The 18,823-nt window shown below is 42.0% G+C and overlaps 1 protein-coding gene across 1 annotated transcript in view; it reads right to left on the minus strand.

Annotated features, from left to right (window-relative positions):
* The window catches only part of LOC136866886 (amiloride-sensitive sodium channel subunit alpha-like), a 547,990-nt gene that overhangs the window by 399,938 nt on the left and 129,229 nt on the right, over positions 1 to 18,823 (minus strand). The window contains exon 3 of the mRNA XM_067143979.2: positions 2,942 to 3,108. Coding sequence (XP_067000080.2) covers positions 2,942 to 3,108 — 167 coding nt within the window. The remainder of the gene's footprint in view (positions 1 to 2,941; positions 3,109 to 18,823) is intronic.

The following is an 18,823-nucleotide window of genomic DNA, read 5'->3' on the forward strand; positions in this document are numbered from 1 at the left end:
TCCTGGTTCGTCTCGTGTACCACCACCACCACCACTGTGTGCTAGTATTAGTGTGTGATTGTAACATACCTGCAGTAGTGCCACACTGGTAGCTGTGTGTGGAGACACACTGATACCGCTCTCCACAGGTAGTGGCTCCTGGTTCGTCTTGTGTACCACCACCACCACCACTGTGTGCTAGTATTAGTGTGTGATTGTAACATACCTGCAGTAGTGCCACGCTGGTAGCTGTGTGTGGAGACACACTGATACCGTTCTCCACAGGTAGTGACTGCTGGTTCGTCTCGTGTACCACCACCACCACCACTGTGTGGTAGTATTAGTGTGTGACTGTAACATACCTGCAGTAGTGCCACACTGGTAGCTGTGTGTGGAGACACACTGATACCGTTCTCCACAGGTAGTGGCTCCTGGTTCGTCTCGTGTACCACCACCACCACCACTGTGTGCTAGTATTAGTGTGTGATTGTAACATACCTGCAGTAGTGCCACACTGGTAGCTGTGTGTGGAGACACACTGATACCGCTCTCCACAGGTAGTGGCTCCTGGTTCGTCTTGTGTACCACCACCACCACCACTGTGTGGTAGTATTAGTGTGTGATTGTAACATACCTGCAGTAGTGCCACGCTGGTAGCTGTGTGTGGAGACACACTGATACCGTTCTCCACAGGTAGTGACTGCTGGTTCGTCTCGTGTACCACCACCACCACCACTGTGTGGTAGTATTAGTGTGTGACTGTAACATACCTGCAGTAGTGCCACACTGGTAGCTGTGTGTGGAGACACACTGATACCGTTCTCCACAGGTAGTGGCTCCTGGTTCGTCTTGTGTACCACCACCACCACCACTGCGTGGTAGTATTAGTGTGTGATTGTAACATACCTGCAGTAGTGCCACGCTGGTAGCTGTGTGTGGAGACACACTGATACCGCTCTCCACAGGTAAGGACTGCTGGTTCGTCTTGCGTACCACCACCACCACAGTGTGGTAGTATTAGTGTGTGATTGTAACGTACCTGCAGTACGCTGGTAGCTGTGTGTGGAGACACACTGATACCGCTCTCCACAGGTAAGGACTGCTGGTTCGTCTTGCGTACCACCACCACCACAGTGTGGTAGTATTAGTGTGTGATTGTAACATACCTGCAGTACGCTGGTAGCTGTGTGTGGAGACACACTGATACCGCTCTCCACAGGTAAGGACTGCTGGTTCGTCTTGCGTACCACCACCACCACAGTGTGGTAGTATTAGTGTGTGATTGTAACGTACCTGCAGTACGCTGGTAGCTGTGTGTGGAGACACACTGATACCGCTCTCCACAGGTAAGGACTGCTGGTTCGTCTTGCGTACCACCACCACCACAGTGTGGTAGTATTAGTGTGTGATTGTAACGTACCTGCAGTACGCTGGTAGCTGTGTGTGGAGACACACTGATACCGCTCTCCACAGGTAAGGACTGCTGGTTCGTCTTGCGTACCACCACCACCACAGTGTGGTAGTATTAGTGTGTGATTGTAACGTACCTGCAGTACGCTGGTAGCTGTGTGTGGAGACACACTGATACCGCTCTCCACAGGTAAGGACTGCTGGTTCGTCTTGCGTACCACCACCACCACAGTGTGGTAGTATTAGTGTGTGATTGTAACATACCTGCAGTACGCTGGTAGCTGTGTGTGGAGACACACTGATACCGCTCTCCACAGGTAGTGGCTCCTGGTTCGTCTCGTGTACCACCACCACCACCACTGTGTGCTAGTATTAGTGTGTGACTGTAACGTAACTGCAGTACGCTGGTAGCTGTGTGTGGAGACACACTGATACCGCTCTCCACAAGTAGTGACTGCTGGTTCGTCTTGTGTACCACCACCACCACCACTGTATGGTAGTATTAGTGTGTGATTGTAACGTACCTGCAGTACGCTGGTAGCTGTGTGTGGAGACACACTGATACCGCTCTCCACAGGTAAGGACTGCTGGTTCGTCTTGCGTACCACCACCACCACAGTGTGGTAGTATTAGTGTGTGATTGTAACATACCTGCAGTACGCTGGTAGCTGTGTGTGGAGACACACTGATACCGCTCTCCACAGGTAGTGGCTCCTGGTTCGTCTCGTGTACCACCACCACCACCACTGTGTGCTAGTATTAGTGTGTGACTGTAACGTAACTGCAGTACGCTGGTAGCTGTGTGTGGAGACACACTGATACCGCTCTCCACAAGTAGTGACTGCTGGTTCGTCTTGTGTACCACCACCACCACCACTGTATGGTAGTATTAGTGTGTGATTGTAACGTACCTGCAGTACGCTGGTAGCTGTGTGTGGAGACACACTGATACCGCTCTCCACAGGTAAGGACTGCTGGTTCGTCTTGCGTACCACCACCACCACAGTGTGGTAGTATTAGTGTGTGATTGTAACATACCTGCAGTACGCTGGTAGCTGTGTGTGGAGACACACTGATACCGCTCTCCACAAGTAGTGACTGCTGGTTCGTCTTGTGTACCACCACCACTGTGTGGTAGTATTAGTGTGTGACTGTAACGTAACTGCAGTACGCTGGTAGCTGTGTGTGGAGACACACTGATACCGTTCTCCACAGGTAGTGGCTCCTGGTTCGTCTCGTGTACCACCACCACCACCACTGTGTGCTAGTATTAGTGTGTGATTGTAACATACCTGCAGTACGCTGGTAGCTGTGTGTGGAGACACACTGATACCGTTCTCCACAGGTAGTGGCTCCTGGTTCGTCTCGTGTACCACCACCACCACCACTGTGTGCTAGTATTAGTGTGTGATTGTAACATACCTGCAGTACGCTGGTAGCTGTGTGTGGAGACACACTGATACCGTTCTCCACAGGTAGTGGCTCCTGGTTTGTCTCGTGTACCACCACCACCACCACTGTGTGCTAGTATTAGTGTGTGATTGTAACATACCTGCAGTAGTGCCACACTGGTAGCTGTGTGTGGAGACACACTGATACCGTTCTCCACAGGTAGTGGCTCCTGGTTCGTCTCGTGTACCACCACTCTGGCCCCTGCTTGAGGACTGAGTCCTGCGCGGAGGTAGTTGGCTTGATCCAGAAATAGCTCCAGTGACAGACCTAGAACACAATGAAGTTTATTGTGCCACACACTAAAATATGAGGAGTCTAGCTTTACTAACTTAACTGTCTCAAACGCCGTATTACCATCTGAGTGGTTGTTATTTCTCCAGTACCTCGTGATGGTACTTGTTCACTTCAACTATTTATTTATTTATTTATTTATTTATTTATTTATTTATTTATTTATTTATGTATTTATTTATTTATTTATTTATTTATTTATTTATTTATTTATTTATTTATTTATTTATTTATTTATTTATTTATTTATTTATTTATTTATTATTGTAGAATGTCCGAGTGAGCTAGTGGCTCCAGGATCGACTGCCCTTTACAATCACAGCTTGGCATTTTCAGTTTCAAGCACTTGAGAATTTGTAGAAGAGGATATTGTTGAATAATTTGCTCTTGATTTCAGTTATTACGAATTTAAGTTATGATCCATTCTGTAATGTTTTGTCGACTAAACACTGCAGTCATATATTGTACGGTCCATGTTTTGGCGTGTCGTGGTCATCATCAGCCATTCATAACGAGAAGAAGAGCCAACGGCGAAAATGATGGATGTCACTTTTTTGTCGAGAAGGAAGTAAAAGTGTCACTGCATAGCCTGAGACATACGGAGTTTCATAGCAAGAATGCATTGTGTAGTAACGATCGTAAAATTACTCATGAAGGGAAAAATGTCACTTGTGAAGTAGGAAAGAATGATGAATGTTCCCTACCGTTTATTTTAGTCAATACGGTCGACGGAGTTCTGCAGCAACCGTTGATTGCGTTCCACACTCTGTTGGCAAGCCTGCTTTCACTTTTATCAGTCTTATTGGTGTGTGGTTCATAAGTTATTGAGTGAAATTGCAGTGGTGTTTCTGTGTTGTTTATTTGCAAAGCATAATATGGAATGTGTACAAGGTGAAGTAGATGGCATTTGGAATGTTTATACAGCAGAGAAGTCATCTAAGAATATTTATATTGCAAATTATTTTACGTTGGACCGACACAGACACGTCTTAAGGCGACGATGGGACAGTAATTATCTAGAAGTGGGGAGAAGGCGGCCGTGGCCTTAATTAATGTACAGCCCCAGCATTAGCCTCGTGTGAAAATGGGAAACCATGGAAAACCATCCTCAGGGCTGCCGACAGTGGGGTTCGAAGCCACTATGTCCCGTATATTGGATACTGGCCGCAATTAAGAGACTGCAGCTATCGAGCTCGGTCTAAGAACAGAAAAAGCCATGGAAGGATGTTTGAGGTCATGAAGAAAATGCATTTATCTTCTCATGAGGCTGGGCAGACTGTATGTGTAAGAGATTACGATGTTTTGAAAACGTGTCTGCTGGACAGAGATCAGAAATTCTTAAAGCATTTAATGAGATGTGAAGTTATGATGAGCAGAATGCCTGCTTATATGGATTGATGTCTATAATGACAATAAAACAGCGTAGGTGTAGACAATGCTTATAAAGTGCGTGTCTCAGATGATTGAGATAATTATTAGTCTGCGTATTGCCTTTCATAGTACGGTATCACGCAGAGTTCAGACATTGCAAACATCAGGAAGGACTCGAGGTGCAGCATGGGAGTTATCCCCATTTACATAATGAGAAAGTTCCCAAAGTGTTGGATGCAGTTAAAAAGCGCATTGCATCTTACAGAAGTAGGCCAAGTATTTACAACAATATTAGAAATAAGAACCTGTACCACCCTACAGAGTTGAGTAAGGTGTACAAAGACATCCAGCAGAACACTACAACTGAAGAGGACAGAAACCGAAAGCCGAAACATTCTACGATAGAAAGAAAGCTGCAAAACATAACAATTATGAAGGTATTGTAAATCTGAATGGTGCTGCCTATGAACCAGTTAGACATTAAACTCACGTAAAGTGATGGACTCAAAGGGACAGATTTGGACTGGGCAGCTAAATTCATCATCAAGTCCGAGAATAGGCCGCTACATTCTAGGCCAAAAATAATCTTATTCACGCTGAGAAAAATGGTAGTTTAGGGGAAGGCGTAACATTTCAGTCTCAAATATTTGTGTTATCAGTGGTCCTATCGATAAATACTACATAACTAAAGTTATAAAGCATTAAGTTTTCGATCATTTATGCCTTATACACTTTCACCGTACCGGCCACGATAACAGAGATATTCATGAATTTGGATTTTTGTTGCTAAGTCCATACCAGCGCCGTGTCACGAGAAACTGAGTAAACAGAATTTAACGAAAATCGGTATATAATACAAGACAGAGCAACTTTCAGAAAATTGATACAAAATGTCAATGGTTTCAAGGAGAAGGAAAAGCGGAAACAGCAAAGTGAAAGGATGAAGAACACAGGGTTACTTAGATGGCCAACACCGAAGAAAGAAGAAGAAGTCGGGGAATTAGGAACTACAGTCTACGCTATAAATATTTTTAAGACGTCCTAATATCACGTAGTCGAAAGAAAACTAAATGTGAAGGCCTACAATACAGAAGCAATAACGTTGTTTGTTGGGATACGCTTTGTGTCTCCGTTGCCCCTCATCTCCGATAGATACGATTACTGCTGTATACAGAGTATTTTTTTCTTAATTTGCTTTACGTCGCACCGACACAGATAGGTTTTATGGTGACGATGGGATAAGAAAGGGCTAGGAGTGGGAAGGAAGCGGACCTGGACTTAATTACGGTACAGCCCCAGCATTTGCCTGCTGTGAAAATGGGAGATCACGGAAAACCATCTAAGGGGTGCCGACAGTGGGGTTTGTACTCGCTACCTCCCAGATGCAAGCTCACACTGCCAACTCGACCAGTCGACCGAGTATAACAGCCTGTCTGAATATTGGCGGAAGGTAGCTGGGGAGTTAGTTAACTTTCTTCTTTAGCATGCCATTCCTTGGTTCATAAATTTCCTGATGCTACTGGTACAAACTAACTGGTTCATCACAGCATGCCAACTATTCAATCGCTTCTCTGAGACAATGATTGGAATGAGCAGCGCGCATACTTAACGGAATAATGGCAGAGGTGCGTTCAGGGCTGTCTGCGGCCTGGTCATTCAAGCACTGTACTTTGGGCTGTTAGAACGGCACCGTAGTACTGTCTTTTAAAAGTGAGAAAATGTGCGGTTTTTCATTTGATCGAGTATTTTAGGTGTATATGATAACTTTGCTTTTAATCGCTACATTCCTACTGACGTTTCTGTAACGGCCTAATTTGAGTTGAGTTAGGGAAACCACAAAGACTGTCTTTCTGAGAATCCCGTAGCGAAACATGGGTACATCAGCTGGTAAAAATAAATGTGAAATAAAGGAAAATATTAAAATTAGGTCTATTAGACTTGGCTGATGAAACAGGCACGAGGGAGTTTTTTAAAAGTAAACATGATCGGTAGAAAACGGTAAATAAAAATGCAAACAGATTGTTGAGGAATGTGAAAACAGGTTTGAACCTTTAAAGGTGGCAAGGAATGGTAAAGATCCACTATATTATAAGCGAGAAGTAAAGGAGGTGCAGATTGGAGAGAAATAGAGTTAGAAAAGGCTGTGGAAGTAAGGAGAAATTGAAGGAACATACGAGGAAATTGAATCGAGCACAGAAGTCAGCTAAGAAGCAAGCATAATAAGTTGGCAGTCATACAAATTTTAGTGAAAAACGGAAGAGTATGCGGTAAAGTAAAGATTTGTTGGGTATAAACTAAATGTGACCGGTGGGGTCTCATCACTGTGTGTTTTAAGATTATCTTATCCGACATGTAAACAATTCGCCGTTTATTTTAAGAAGTCTATTAACTTTCAAATTGTGAAGGAATTCTGTATGTCGTATTGTGCAATCGCATGTTTTAACGCTTGAAGGGCCAGCTTATACTGCCACGTGTCGCAGTCGAAACATCCAGAACCTTGCTGATGTAATGAGATGTATACTGATTGGTTTTTAATATGGGGTCTCATTGGTTATTTGTTTGTTTGATTTAAGTTGTGACATGAAAACATCCACGAATCTTTATTTATTTGGCATGTCTACTTGTGTATCGCCCATTGTTTGGAACGGTCGTCTAATTGTGGAACTTACCACGCACATTTAATTTAAAAACTGTATCTCCCATTATTACGTCTTTGCTGAATCCTTCTGATTCGCTGGATTATCGTTCTATTGCTGCGCGCATGCGCAGTGGGGACTTTGAATGCTGGGAGCTTCCTTCTTCCGCCTGCTCTGTGTGAGCGAAGGGAGTGTGTTGAGTGCCGCCGTTCAACATGCTGTGTTAAGTCGAGCTCGTAAGAACACATCTTGGCGTAGAGACTCTGGTGGATGAGTGCGAGGGTGTTAGAGTTATGCCCTTTACTCTTTTGAATGCTTCTCAATGTGCTCCAACCTAATTATTTCATTAGTGTAAGAAGAAAACTCGGTGTGTGTGTTATCCGTTTACTGGCATGGCAAATTCTGAATGTGTTGTAAGTCTTAATATTGGACACCCTACTCCAAGTAAGTACTGGAAATTATAAGTAATTCAAGTGACCTCGTACGGCCATGGATTAGAAGTGAGTGATTTTATCGTAAATTTGAGCTACATTATAACGCACACCCTTGGAAACGTAGGTTCGTTAATCAAAAACTGTAAACGTCTGGTAACAAAATTTTATTGTATCGGTTATGGACTAAATTCGTGAAAATAATGTAACTAAATTATGTCGTAATTTGGAATCGCTAGTTATGCGTTTTATGAGGTTGTGTTTTGTGTGAGTTGTAACTTACTGTGTTGTCGTTTGTACTTTGTTTGTCTACTCATTCTTTGGGATTATTGTTATTATTATCGTCGTGATTTATTATTATTATTATTATTATTATTATTATTATTATTATTATTATTATTTACGCGCTACAGTGCTACATTGTTAGCAGAGCGTGGGTTGTTGAAGAAAGAGAGTCCCACGGCGATTATTCTATTTACAAATTCTATTTAAATCCTTCTAATCTGGTAATATGTTCTTACTACATTCCAAGCCATTTGTCACGTTGCTGTAAGTATGAGAAAAGTATTATTTAATTGATGACATGTTTCTTCTATAGGTTGTAAATGTTATGTGTGCATTCCTAATGCCGATTTGTGTTTTTTATGATGCTTGCTCGAGTTCGAATTTTACATCCCGAGGGAGCTACCTATTATTTCCGGATTAGACAGTTAAATGTGTTATTCCTTCTGAGATGTGGAGTCTAATGTTGCTGTGTTTCACCCTGTAATTAACGGTTAGAGGAAATGGTAAGTCACTGTCTGTAATTCCCTTTTTCTCCTCAGTTTTATTGCCAATTTTCATTAAGTTTCCGTTGTGGCAAGCCTTCTGCTAACCACGTGTGCCCTGTTCGAATTCTGTAAGTCTTCTCTAATAAATTTTAATATGTGTTTGATCATTTAAAGTTTTCTCGGTCTGTGTGTTTTGGTCGTAACATCTGTGTTGCTTTAGGCTGTAATTCAGTGTGACTTCGCACATCTTCCGAATAGCTGGTGTACGTATCTGATTACTGACCTGCTTCGAGTCTAAGTAGCTCGTGTCCTAGTCTTCTTCCAGTTGACATAAATCGTCGTGCTAATCATCGAGTTCGGGTTAATAATTTTTAAGCATCATTGGATATTTTAAAGAAAACATTTGTCTTGGTAAATTTTCAGCAACAATTTTGAGGTTAATGTTCGTAATTCTTCGTCGATCTTTTTCGACTGTTTATTTTGCTTTTTTATAAATTTGGTGTTTCGGCAAATTATTTTCAAATTTTATTTATGGACACCTGTTGTGTTTTCTTTGGCATCATTCTTCATGAGTGATTGTTTTAAAATTATCTGTTACGTCATGTTTTGGCTCAGTGTATATATCTAAAGTTCTGGTCATGTATTGTGTGGTGATTCGGTCTTCTACTGTACCTGAGTTCGTTTCCAAGTGGGAATAGGACTACTTGGGGTGGTTCCCGGTCAGTTACTCAAGTTTTAAATCAGATAATAGATTATGGAGATTCGTTTCTTGTTTGAAAATGTTCCTACTTCGTTTGTAGGGCTTTTCTATCGTGTAATTGTCTCTTTCCCTGTCGCTTAATTTATTTACCCGTGTATTCCTATACTAGCTAGGGAGGGTTCTGTGAGGACTTGGAGAATCTCATAGCGTGAAACTGGTTCACCATATCTATAGACCAGGTAATGCTGAGGCTGTTATGGCAAAATTTGACGGATTATGGATCTGCACTTGTGCTCACTACATATTTGAAATCTGGCGTTCGTCTGATATGAGATTCATTAGTAATCTTTTTCCTTGTATTAGATGGCTAAATGGAGAATAGTGTTCATTATTTTGGTGATGTATGTACTAGGAAGGTTTTCTTAAAATGTTCATTTCGGTATCATTATTCTGAGCTGTTAATTACTGCTAAGTCTGTTGTTGCTTCGCAGGACATCAAGATTTGTGTTTCATTTATTCTAAATTCGTCGTTAAAATTTGTAGTGAAACCTTGCAGGTGTTACGGTTTACTAAAATTTAAATAATTACCTTTAATTATTCTTTCTTAATTTAATTTCCTCAGTGTTTGTATCTTCTAAATTTATTTACTCCGTTCGCTTGATTATGGGAGCCCTGTGAGCTAAGTAAAGGTTGTAAATTTGGTAGCCTTGTCATATCTGTCCATCCATATTTGTAAATATTGTAAATATGGGGGATGTAATTTGTGTGTGTCTTCGGTGTCTTGCGAGGCATTGGTATTTACTGAGACTTAGGAGGTCGTTCCTTTCCCAGGAGTGCGATTCGGTTCTAATACAGTCTCATTGTCGTGTGATGGAATCAACAGTACTGAGGTCATGTTTTGCTGGTACTGCTTGGTTTATGGGTCATCGCACTGGTGTATTGTGTTCTTGTACTGTCCTGTGATGGAATCAGTAGTATTAATATATAAACTTTATTGCGCACAAGTTGTGCAGTATTAGGATACATTAATCAATACAGAGGTCTATGATTGATCTCACACGATTTTTACACGACAGTACGTGATATCGGTCACAATGTTTACCACAGAGTTCACATATGCACATCGAGTCCGCGTCGTGGTATGTCTTCGACCTACAGATTTTGTGATGGTAGCCATGGACTGCCATGGAATTTACAAAATGTCTCAGCTCCTGGTTTATGCCTGTCCATGCTCTGTTCATCATGGCCTCTGAAGAGTAGAACTCTGGCCATACTTCCTTCTTTTTCTTCTCCCTCTCTAACCGCAGTTTCTTCCAGTTGTCTGTACAGGGCAGATTGAATTTCCATCTCATGTCCTCTATTAGAAATGTTTCTCTCGCGAGTTCGTACGCTAGTCTTGACTTGGTGTACTTTGAAATTCCGAGGGCTGCTTTCAAGAATCTGGCTTTCACTTTTCCATTCGTATTAGGTCTTTATAACTTAACTTTTCCCATGTTTAATTGTGTCAAACAGCACTAAAGCTACTCTGAATATGGTGATAGGTGAAACTAGTGATAACGAATATGATGATGATGTCTCTGGAGAACATTTTGTGGAAATTTGTCCCACTGAACCCGACAACATTCCTCAACCTCCTGTCTCCTTCAAGGAAGTTCTTGGACCTAAACATGCCCTACCGTCCGATTCTCCGCCCGTATCACACTTCAGATTACTTTTCACTTACTCTCTGCTAAACCTTATAGTCACATATAGTCCTCTATCATTACCTAAATGCCGGTCTCCGCGGGCCAAGTGTAGCGTGCCTACCTCTCACTCGGAGGTCATGGGTTCGATTCCCGCCCAGTTCAAGAATTTTCGCCTGGTCCTGAGGGTTGGTTCGAGGTTCACTCAATCTAGGTGACCCTAAGTGATTGCAATTGAGGAGATATCTGAGGGTGAGAGGGCGACCCCGGTCTGGAGGACCAAGAATAATTACTGAGAGGATCCGTCTCACTGACCATGTTTCACCTCGTAAACTGCAGGTACCGAACTGAGCAGCGGTCGCCTAGTAGGTCAAAGCAAATCACGGCTTTAGTGCCATACATTTCTTAATTTCGTAAATTCTATTGTATTTTAAAATTATTTTTCTAATAGATACTACAACCGAAAACGAGAAACTATTTCTTCTGAAAACAAAAAACTATAATATCAACTACTATTTTTTACTTATTTAATAATTCTGAATTATTTTAATACTGTGTTGTCCGCACGTAGAAAATTTGTTGTCAGTATTTGCCAAACATCGGTACATACACGCGAATTTTATCGGTGAGTAAAATTGTCTTGTTTTTATTAGTGACACGTTTGATTTTCTATGTTTTACGTTTTTATTTTTCTCGTTCAAATTAGTTATTCTATAGAATTGTATTTAGAAATACATTATACATAGTTATGTATATTCTTTTGTATCGTAAATTATTTTTTCAAAGTAGATATTGAGAGAGAAAGTGCGAAAATATTTCTCTCTTCCTACAACTATAAATCAACAATAAAACGTCTTTGACTCTTTATACCACTCCAGACCAGTTTCTTATTGTACGTAGTCGATATGTAGAAAATTTCATGCCGGTATTTGCTACACACCGGTAGATATACGCGAATTTTAAAATACATGTATTTCCACTGAAAACGGCCTGGCACTTTACAGTAGTAGAGTGGAGGCGGAGCTCTGGCCTCTTCCAGCTGATGGGGAGCGGCCGATCAGATCGGCTCTTGGCTCCAAGAGGGTTAATATTCATACACCTAGATTTCCTTTCTCCAAAGGTTTCCTTGATTTTCCTGTATGCAGCATCAACTTTTCCCAGGACCATACAGCCTTCGACATCCTTGCACTTCTCCTTCAGCCATTCTTCCTTTAGCTACCTTGCACTTTCTGTCCACTTGATTCTTTGATCGATTGTATTCTTTTCTGCCCTCTTCATTTCTAGCATTCTTGTATTTTCGTCGTTCATCAATCAGGTATAGTATCTCCTGAGTTATCCACTGATTCTTAGTCGATCTTTTCTTCCTTCCTAACATTTCTTCAGCAGCCCTACTGACTTCATCTTTCATGACTCTCCACTCTTCCTCTATAGTGTTTCCTTCAACCTTTTCATTTAGTCCTTTTGTAACATGTTCCTTGAAACAATCCCTCACACTCTTTTCTTTCAACCTGTCTAGATCCTACCTTTTTGCATTCTTTCCTTTCTTCAATTTCTGCAGCTTCAGATGGCATTTCATGACCAACAAGTTGTGGTCAGAGTCCACGTCTGCTCCTGGGAAAGTTTTGCAGTCCAACACCTGGTTTCTGAATCTCTGCCTAATCTTAATGAAGTCTATTTGATTCCTTCCAGTGTCTCCAGGTCTCGTCCACGTATACAGCCGTCGTTTGTGGTGTTTGAACCATGTATTGGCAAGGACTAAATTATGATCAGTGCAGAATTCAACCAGCCGACTTCCTCTTTTGTTCCTTTGTCCCAATCCAAATTCTCCTACTGTACTACCTTCTCTTCCTTGGCCTACCACTGCATTCCAGTCTCCCATCACAATTAGATTCTCGTCACCTTTTACATATTGTATTAAATCTTCTATCTCCTCATATATTCTTTCGATTTCTTCATCATCCGCTGAACTAGTAGGCATATAGACCTGCACTATTGTGGTGGGCATTGGTTTAGTGTCTATCTTGACGACAATAATTATTTCAGTATGCTGGTCGTAGTAGCTTACCCGCTGCCCTATTTTTTCATTCATTATTAAACCAACTCCTGCATTTCCCGTGTTTGATTTTGTGTTGATAATTCGGTAGTCGCCTGACCAAAAATCTTGTTCTTCCTGCCAACGTACTTCACTTATACCAACTACATCTAACTTTAGCCTATCCATCTCCCTTTTCAAATTCTCTAACCTACCACAACGATTCAAACTTCTAACATTAAACGCAGAATGTCAGTATCCATCTTCCTGATGATCGCCCCCTCTCGTGTAGTCCCCACCCGGAGATGCGAATGGGGGACTAGTTTACCTCCGGAATATTTTACCCGAGTGGAAGCAATCATCAGTACATCATTCATAGAGAGAGAGCTGCATGTTCTCGGGAGGTAGTTACGGCTGTAGTTTCCCGTTGCTTTCAGCCGTGTAGCAGTATCAACACAGCTAAGCCATGTTGAGTATTATTACAAGGCTGTATCAGTCAATCATCCAGACTGCCGCCCTTCCAACTACCGAAAGGCTGCTACCGCCCTTTCGATGAACCATTCGTTAGTCTGGTCTCTCAACAGATACCCATCCGATATGGTTGACCTGCGGCTCGGCTATCTGCATCATTGGGACACGCAAGCCTCCCCACCGCGCCAACGTCACATGGTTCGCAGAGGATCAAAAGATGAAAATATTGGTCCCAGCAGTTCTTGTGCCCTATGACCCGTTACGTAGACAAATATCTGTTTTTATTTCCCCCTGTGTGAAGCAGTCGCTGTGGACTGCCGGTAACCGTTCCTTTTTTATTTACTCTATTCCTCTGGTATGTTGAGGCCTCCTAGATATTAGCTTAACTTATGACTAGTTCATTTTCCTCTTGTTTACTTTGGTCGACCACGATCTGTCATGTTAACTTTTAATTTGGTATCCTAACTAAACTTAATTTATGTCTGTTCCTCTTTTAATTTTCCTGCGTGGACGTTTTCCCTGTTACTAATTTAAAATTTAATTTCCTTTTGAAATAAATCGTATTATATTTTCCTTAGAGGGAAGACATGTTTTCATTTAAAAGGTTAGTATTTTGATACCAGGTGCTGATATTATTTATCCACCGTTTTACTGAGACACCTTTCCATCATTTCAGGTAAGTTTCTCTTCTTGTTGATTTTGGTGATGTTTTGGGGGTGTCTGATTATCCTTTCTGCTTTTCCCTATGAACTAGCTCATTTGTGTACCAGCTAGTTTGTTTTCCTTTATTTTAATGCCGTTATCATAGTGGTTGTGTGTTTGTCTACGTAACGGGTCATAGTGAACATCATGGGCACAAGAACAGCTGGAACCACTACTTTCATCTTTTGATCATCCCTCGATGGGCAAGATAAAACTCCGTTCCCAACACATAAGGGACTACACGTTCCCCAGAAGAAAGGGTTTCCATAATAGGGGCCAGCACAGGATCTTCACGTTGATATTTTTCAATGTCCCTAAACAACATGGAGGCATCAGTTAGAATGGCATTAACACCCGAAGGTATGGGCGTGGGAAGAGAAGAACTATCTTCCTGTTCAGAGGTCTCCACATCATGAGCAAACATGCGGCTTAGTCCATCCGCACAACATTTTCGGATCCTCTGATATGCCTAACATCAAACTGGAAGGCAGAAATCCTGATGATCCAACGGGCTATAGGGCCAGTACGCCGCGGCCTAGCCAACACCCAGTTTCCATGTCGAACTTGACATGTTCCAGATAGAGGCGGAACTACTCTAATGAAAATAAAACTGCCTAACCCTCAAGTTCATAGATGGAATATTTGGCCTCTTGAGCCGATAATATCCTAGACGCATAGGCGATGGGTCGCCTTCCGAGTTCAGTATCCTGAAGAAGAAAGGCAGCCACGCCGATGACGGGGCGTCGGTTTGAACGATGAATTTCTTCGAAAAAACAGGCATGTCAAGGGCAGGGGCGTTGTAAAGAGCTAACTTCAGGTCTTCAAAAGCGGCTTGTTGAGCCGTTGCCCACTCAAATTTGACACGTTTCCTACGGAGTAAGTCCAAGTGCGCCGCTGTGTTAGCGAAGCTAGGAATAAATTTCCTGAAGAAATTCACCATACCTATGAACCTGGCTATACCTTTGGTGTCCTTAGGGGGTTTGAAAACACGGATGGTCTGTGTTCTGGGATGATCGATAGAAACATCGGGCGACACAATATGCCCTAGGAATGACGTGGAAGGTTTAGCAAAAGCTACCTTAGATAACTTTTTATCTCAGAATGTCTCCGAAAATATGACGATATCATCAAGATAATGATACAAGTATTCAAATTTTATGTCGGAGAGGTCCCTATCTAGCAGTCTAGTAACAACAGCTGCCCCCGTGGGGAGCCGGAAAGGCACGCGGTTGTACTGATACAAGTTCCAATTCGTGGCAAAGGCTGTTAGGTATTTCGATTCTTCAGCTAGAGGAATCTGGTTGTACGCCTGATTAAGGTCTAAGATGGTGAAGAACTTAGCTTTCCGAAACCATGAAAAACAAGAGTGAAGGTCGGGAAGAAGCACAGATTTTAACATCACCTTCCGATTTAGTGCCTTGTAGTCAATCACAGGCCTGAAGCCATCTTGGGGTTTCAGCACCAGGAAAATGGGCGATGAATACGCCTGCTTTGAGGGTCGAATAATACCATATTTTAGCATTTGGTCGATGATCTCTTTTAGAGCCCTCATTTTAGGTGGAGACAGCCTATGAGCTGGAAATCTAACTGGGATCGAATCCGAAACCTCAGCCTTGTGTTCAATAAGGTCAGTAACGACAAGAGTATCAGAATATACATCAGGAAACGACTGACACAATTTACAAATACTATCAGCCTGCTCCTCAGGTAGATGTCTAAGGTCTAACAACATCTCATACTGGGCAGGCGAAACAGATGAACATGACACAGAACTACATTTAAGCAAAGGAATTTCACAACTATTAGCAAATTTGAAGGTGCACGACTTGCTCTGAATGTCGAGCACTAGACAAGTGGAAGACATGAAATCCCTCCCAATATTATGGGGCAAGACAAGTGTTTGGCCACAAACAATTTTACTTTCCCAGTGAATTTACAAATACGAATTTTGGCACAGATGAAACCTAAAATTTCTTATGGAGAGGAATTAGCCGAAACAAATTGGACTGAAGATGAACAATAATCAGAAAACTTACAAACACGCTTTAATTTGTAACGCCACTCACCCGAAATTAGAGAACAAACACTGCCAGAGTCTAATAGAGCAGTGCCCGGTTCATTATTCAATTCAATTTTAAGAAATGGTACAAGTGCGGGGGTCTCCACCGCAACCCTGAAGCATTCTTTTGGGCATTCAAATGCGGGATTAGAGGAACTTCTACCCTGTTCCGAGCTTTCGATGGGTTTAACAGGGGCTGAGCCTTGGGAAGATGAACTTGCTACCTCAGCCGATGACACTAGTCACTTTCGATTATTGGAGTTCGTGAAGGTTGCACCAGAAGATGAGCGGGAGGGGGTGCTGTTGGCATTAGGGCAATTCTTGGCGAGGTGATGAAAGGAGCCACACTTGAAACATCCCTGTGATGTCCCTGCTCCATTCTTTGTCCCAGTCGATTTTATAACGGGGCACTTGATCCGTAGACCCACAAGCATAGCATTTGCGGATGGTGAAATTTCGGCGACGTGAAGGCCGAAAACTACTACGAGATAGAGGGTGCTCCTTAGCGACTCGTAAGGTGTCGGCATACATAAATCCTTCGGCTGAGACCGCTATAGCCTCTAATTTGAAAAAGTTTGAGGACGCGACGCGAAACACAGATGTGACTTATAGGGTGGGAAAATGCCTTCAACAATCGTCTGCACAATTTGATCTTCAGGGAAATGAAGAGCGAATATCCTGGTGTAAAACTTAATATCTTTGATGAAGTCTGCCAGATTTTCATCCAATCACTGTACTCGGAAATAGTACTTCTGTATTTGAGAGGACATTGCCCTAGCGGGAATGAAATTCGCCAGAAGGTGAGCATGAAAGTCTTCTATGGAAGATTGTTCAGCTATTGCTTTGACTATTTTGTCCGAGAGGACACCTATGGGGTAAGGGTAAATAATTTGAATAATTTGGGAATGAGAGAGAGAAAACAGTAGAGCGTGATCTTGAAATTCAACTAAAAACCTTAAGAATGAAATTACTTCGTTAGTAGACTGTACAGAAACTTTAAAATTCCCCTAAGCAACAAAGCCAATGGATGAGGCAAACTACTAAACCCAGGTGACATAATAGCTAACGGCCTAGGGGGTTGAGAGGCTTCAGGCACAGCATTTAAAAAAGAAATGTGGAATGGATGTACTACGACCAGGCTCATTTTCCAATGTGGCAGATGCGTTGCTACAGATTTCCTACTTTCTACACCCTTGGAAGAATCTTCCTCGCTTACGATGTTTATCGCAGGGGCTTGGTCGGTTTTTGGAGTAGCTGAGCCAGTCAACAATTGGATAACTTTATTTGACATTTCTGAAAGGTGTTCAACAAGGTTACCAGCCTCCTTAGCATGGTCTTGTTTTAACTTGAGAGAGGTCCCTAACCCCATTATAAAAATGGAACAATCTAGCTTGTACCCTCTTAAGTTGATTAGGAGATGGATCACTCACTTCGAAAAACCTTACTACAATAGCTAGCTCAGTGATAGTGGAGAGAGCCTCATCAATTTCCTTCTCTCCCAAGGTTGGGATACTAATAGGTAATTTTAATGACTCTTTAAGCTTGGTGGTACTTGCCGCAAACATGCCTCCAGATTGAACATTCCTAATAAGTAATTCATAAATTAATTCCTCCTTGCGCAAGTAGCCGGGATGGAGGACTTCGCGAGGACCAGACATGATGAAACAAAATTTGCAAATTCAGAAGAAAAAAATTCCAGCGACTGAGAAAATTCTTAGAGTTCGAAATGGATACTATGATTAGCCGTCAAAAAAGTCTTAATTGAGACCGATTCAACCACGCCCTGCTACCACTTGTTAGGGAGATACCCGTGGAGCAGAAGGAGGTGAAAGAAAGTGCGGGCTTGAATGGGTCTATCTACAGTCTCAAATATAATTTAAACTTTAACAAAGGTTATATTTCTTCAGAATTTCAAAAATCAACAAATAACACCACAGGTACAATTAGCAATTTTGAAATAAGTCAAGGAGAATACAATATGAGTGAATTCTACAGGTCCTGAGATTCAAGTCCCTCACTTTACAATTCTTGAGCTCCCGGCTCAAATTTACAAAAGAGTGCGAATTTATGAAGGGCATAAATTCCCTAATTCAAGAGCACTTGCTCTCCAAAATACAATATCAAGCCTTCCAGAGGTATTCGTTTCAATTACAAAACTTGAAAAAGAACTAACAGGCTCTCAGTTTCTCAAGCCTACTCAAGGCAACATCAACTTACAATTAGGGCCTCTCAAGCCACAACTTACAATTAGAAAATAATTTACACAGGGGTATTTAATAACAATCTACTGGGCTTTCATGGAAAAAGACCAGGTTAGATAACTGGCCCAACCGCAAGGTGAATGGAGGCACACTGCGCTCCAATATAATGAACACTAGAAAACCTAAAGGGCTCCAGGCCGATAAAAACAGGGGCTAATCCCGAGCTACTGAGGTGACTCGTATAGAAATTACTTTAACACATTACAGGAGGAAAAAGAGTTATTAAACGTAGTCACCTCAAACCAAGATGAAGGGGAGACAGAGAGGGTACATCACCCTCTATCCTCAATTTACAGTTAAAGATGTTCGAAGATTTTACATTAGCCAAAAGAAAAGTTACATTTTAGAAAGGTAGGTTAAATGGTCAAAGATTCGGACCTTTCCCTCGGATTAAACTGTGGAGGTAGCCAGAAAGAATAAAGTTATGTGGCCATTACCTTGTAGATGTTCTAGCTGCCGACAAAAGAGGCCGCCCGCCTCCTGCTTACAACACACACTCAGATTGACGACGATCAATTGCCAAGAAACATGAAAAGCCGCAGTTTATAAACCTTCATGTAAGTTTCGAGATCATTC

The sequence above is a fragment of the Anabrus simplex genome, chromosome 3, assembly GCF_040414725.1.
Source record: "Anabrus simplex isolate iqAnaSimp1 chromosome 3, ASM4041472v1, whole genome shotgun sequence".
In the NCBI taxonomy this organism is placed as follows: Eukaryota; Metazoa; Arthropoda; class Insecta; order Orthoptera; family Tettigoniidae; genus Anabrus; species Anabrus simplex.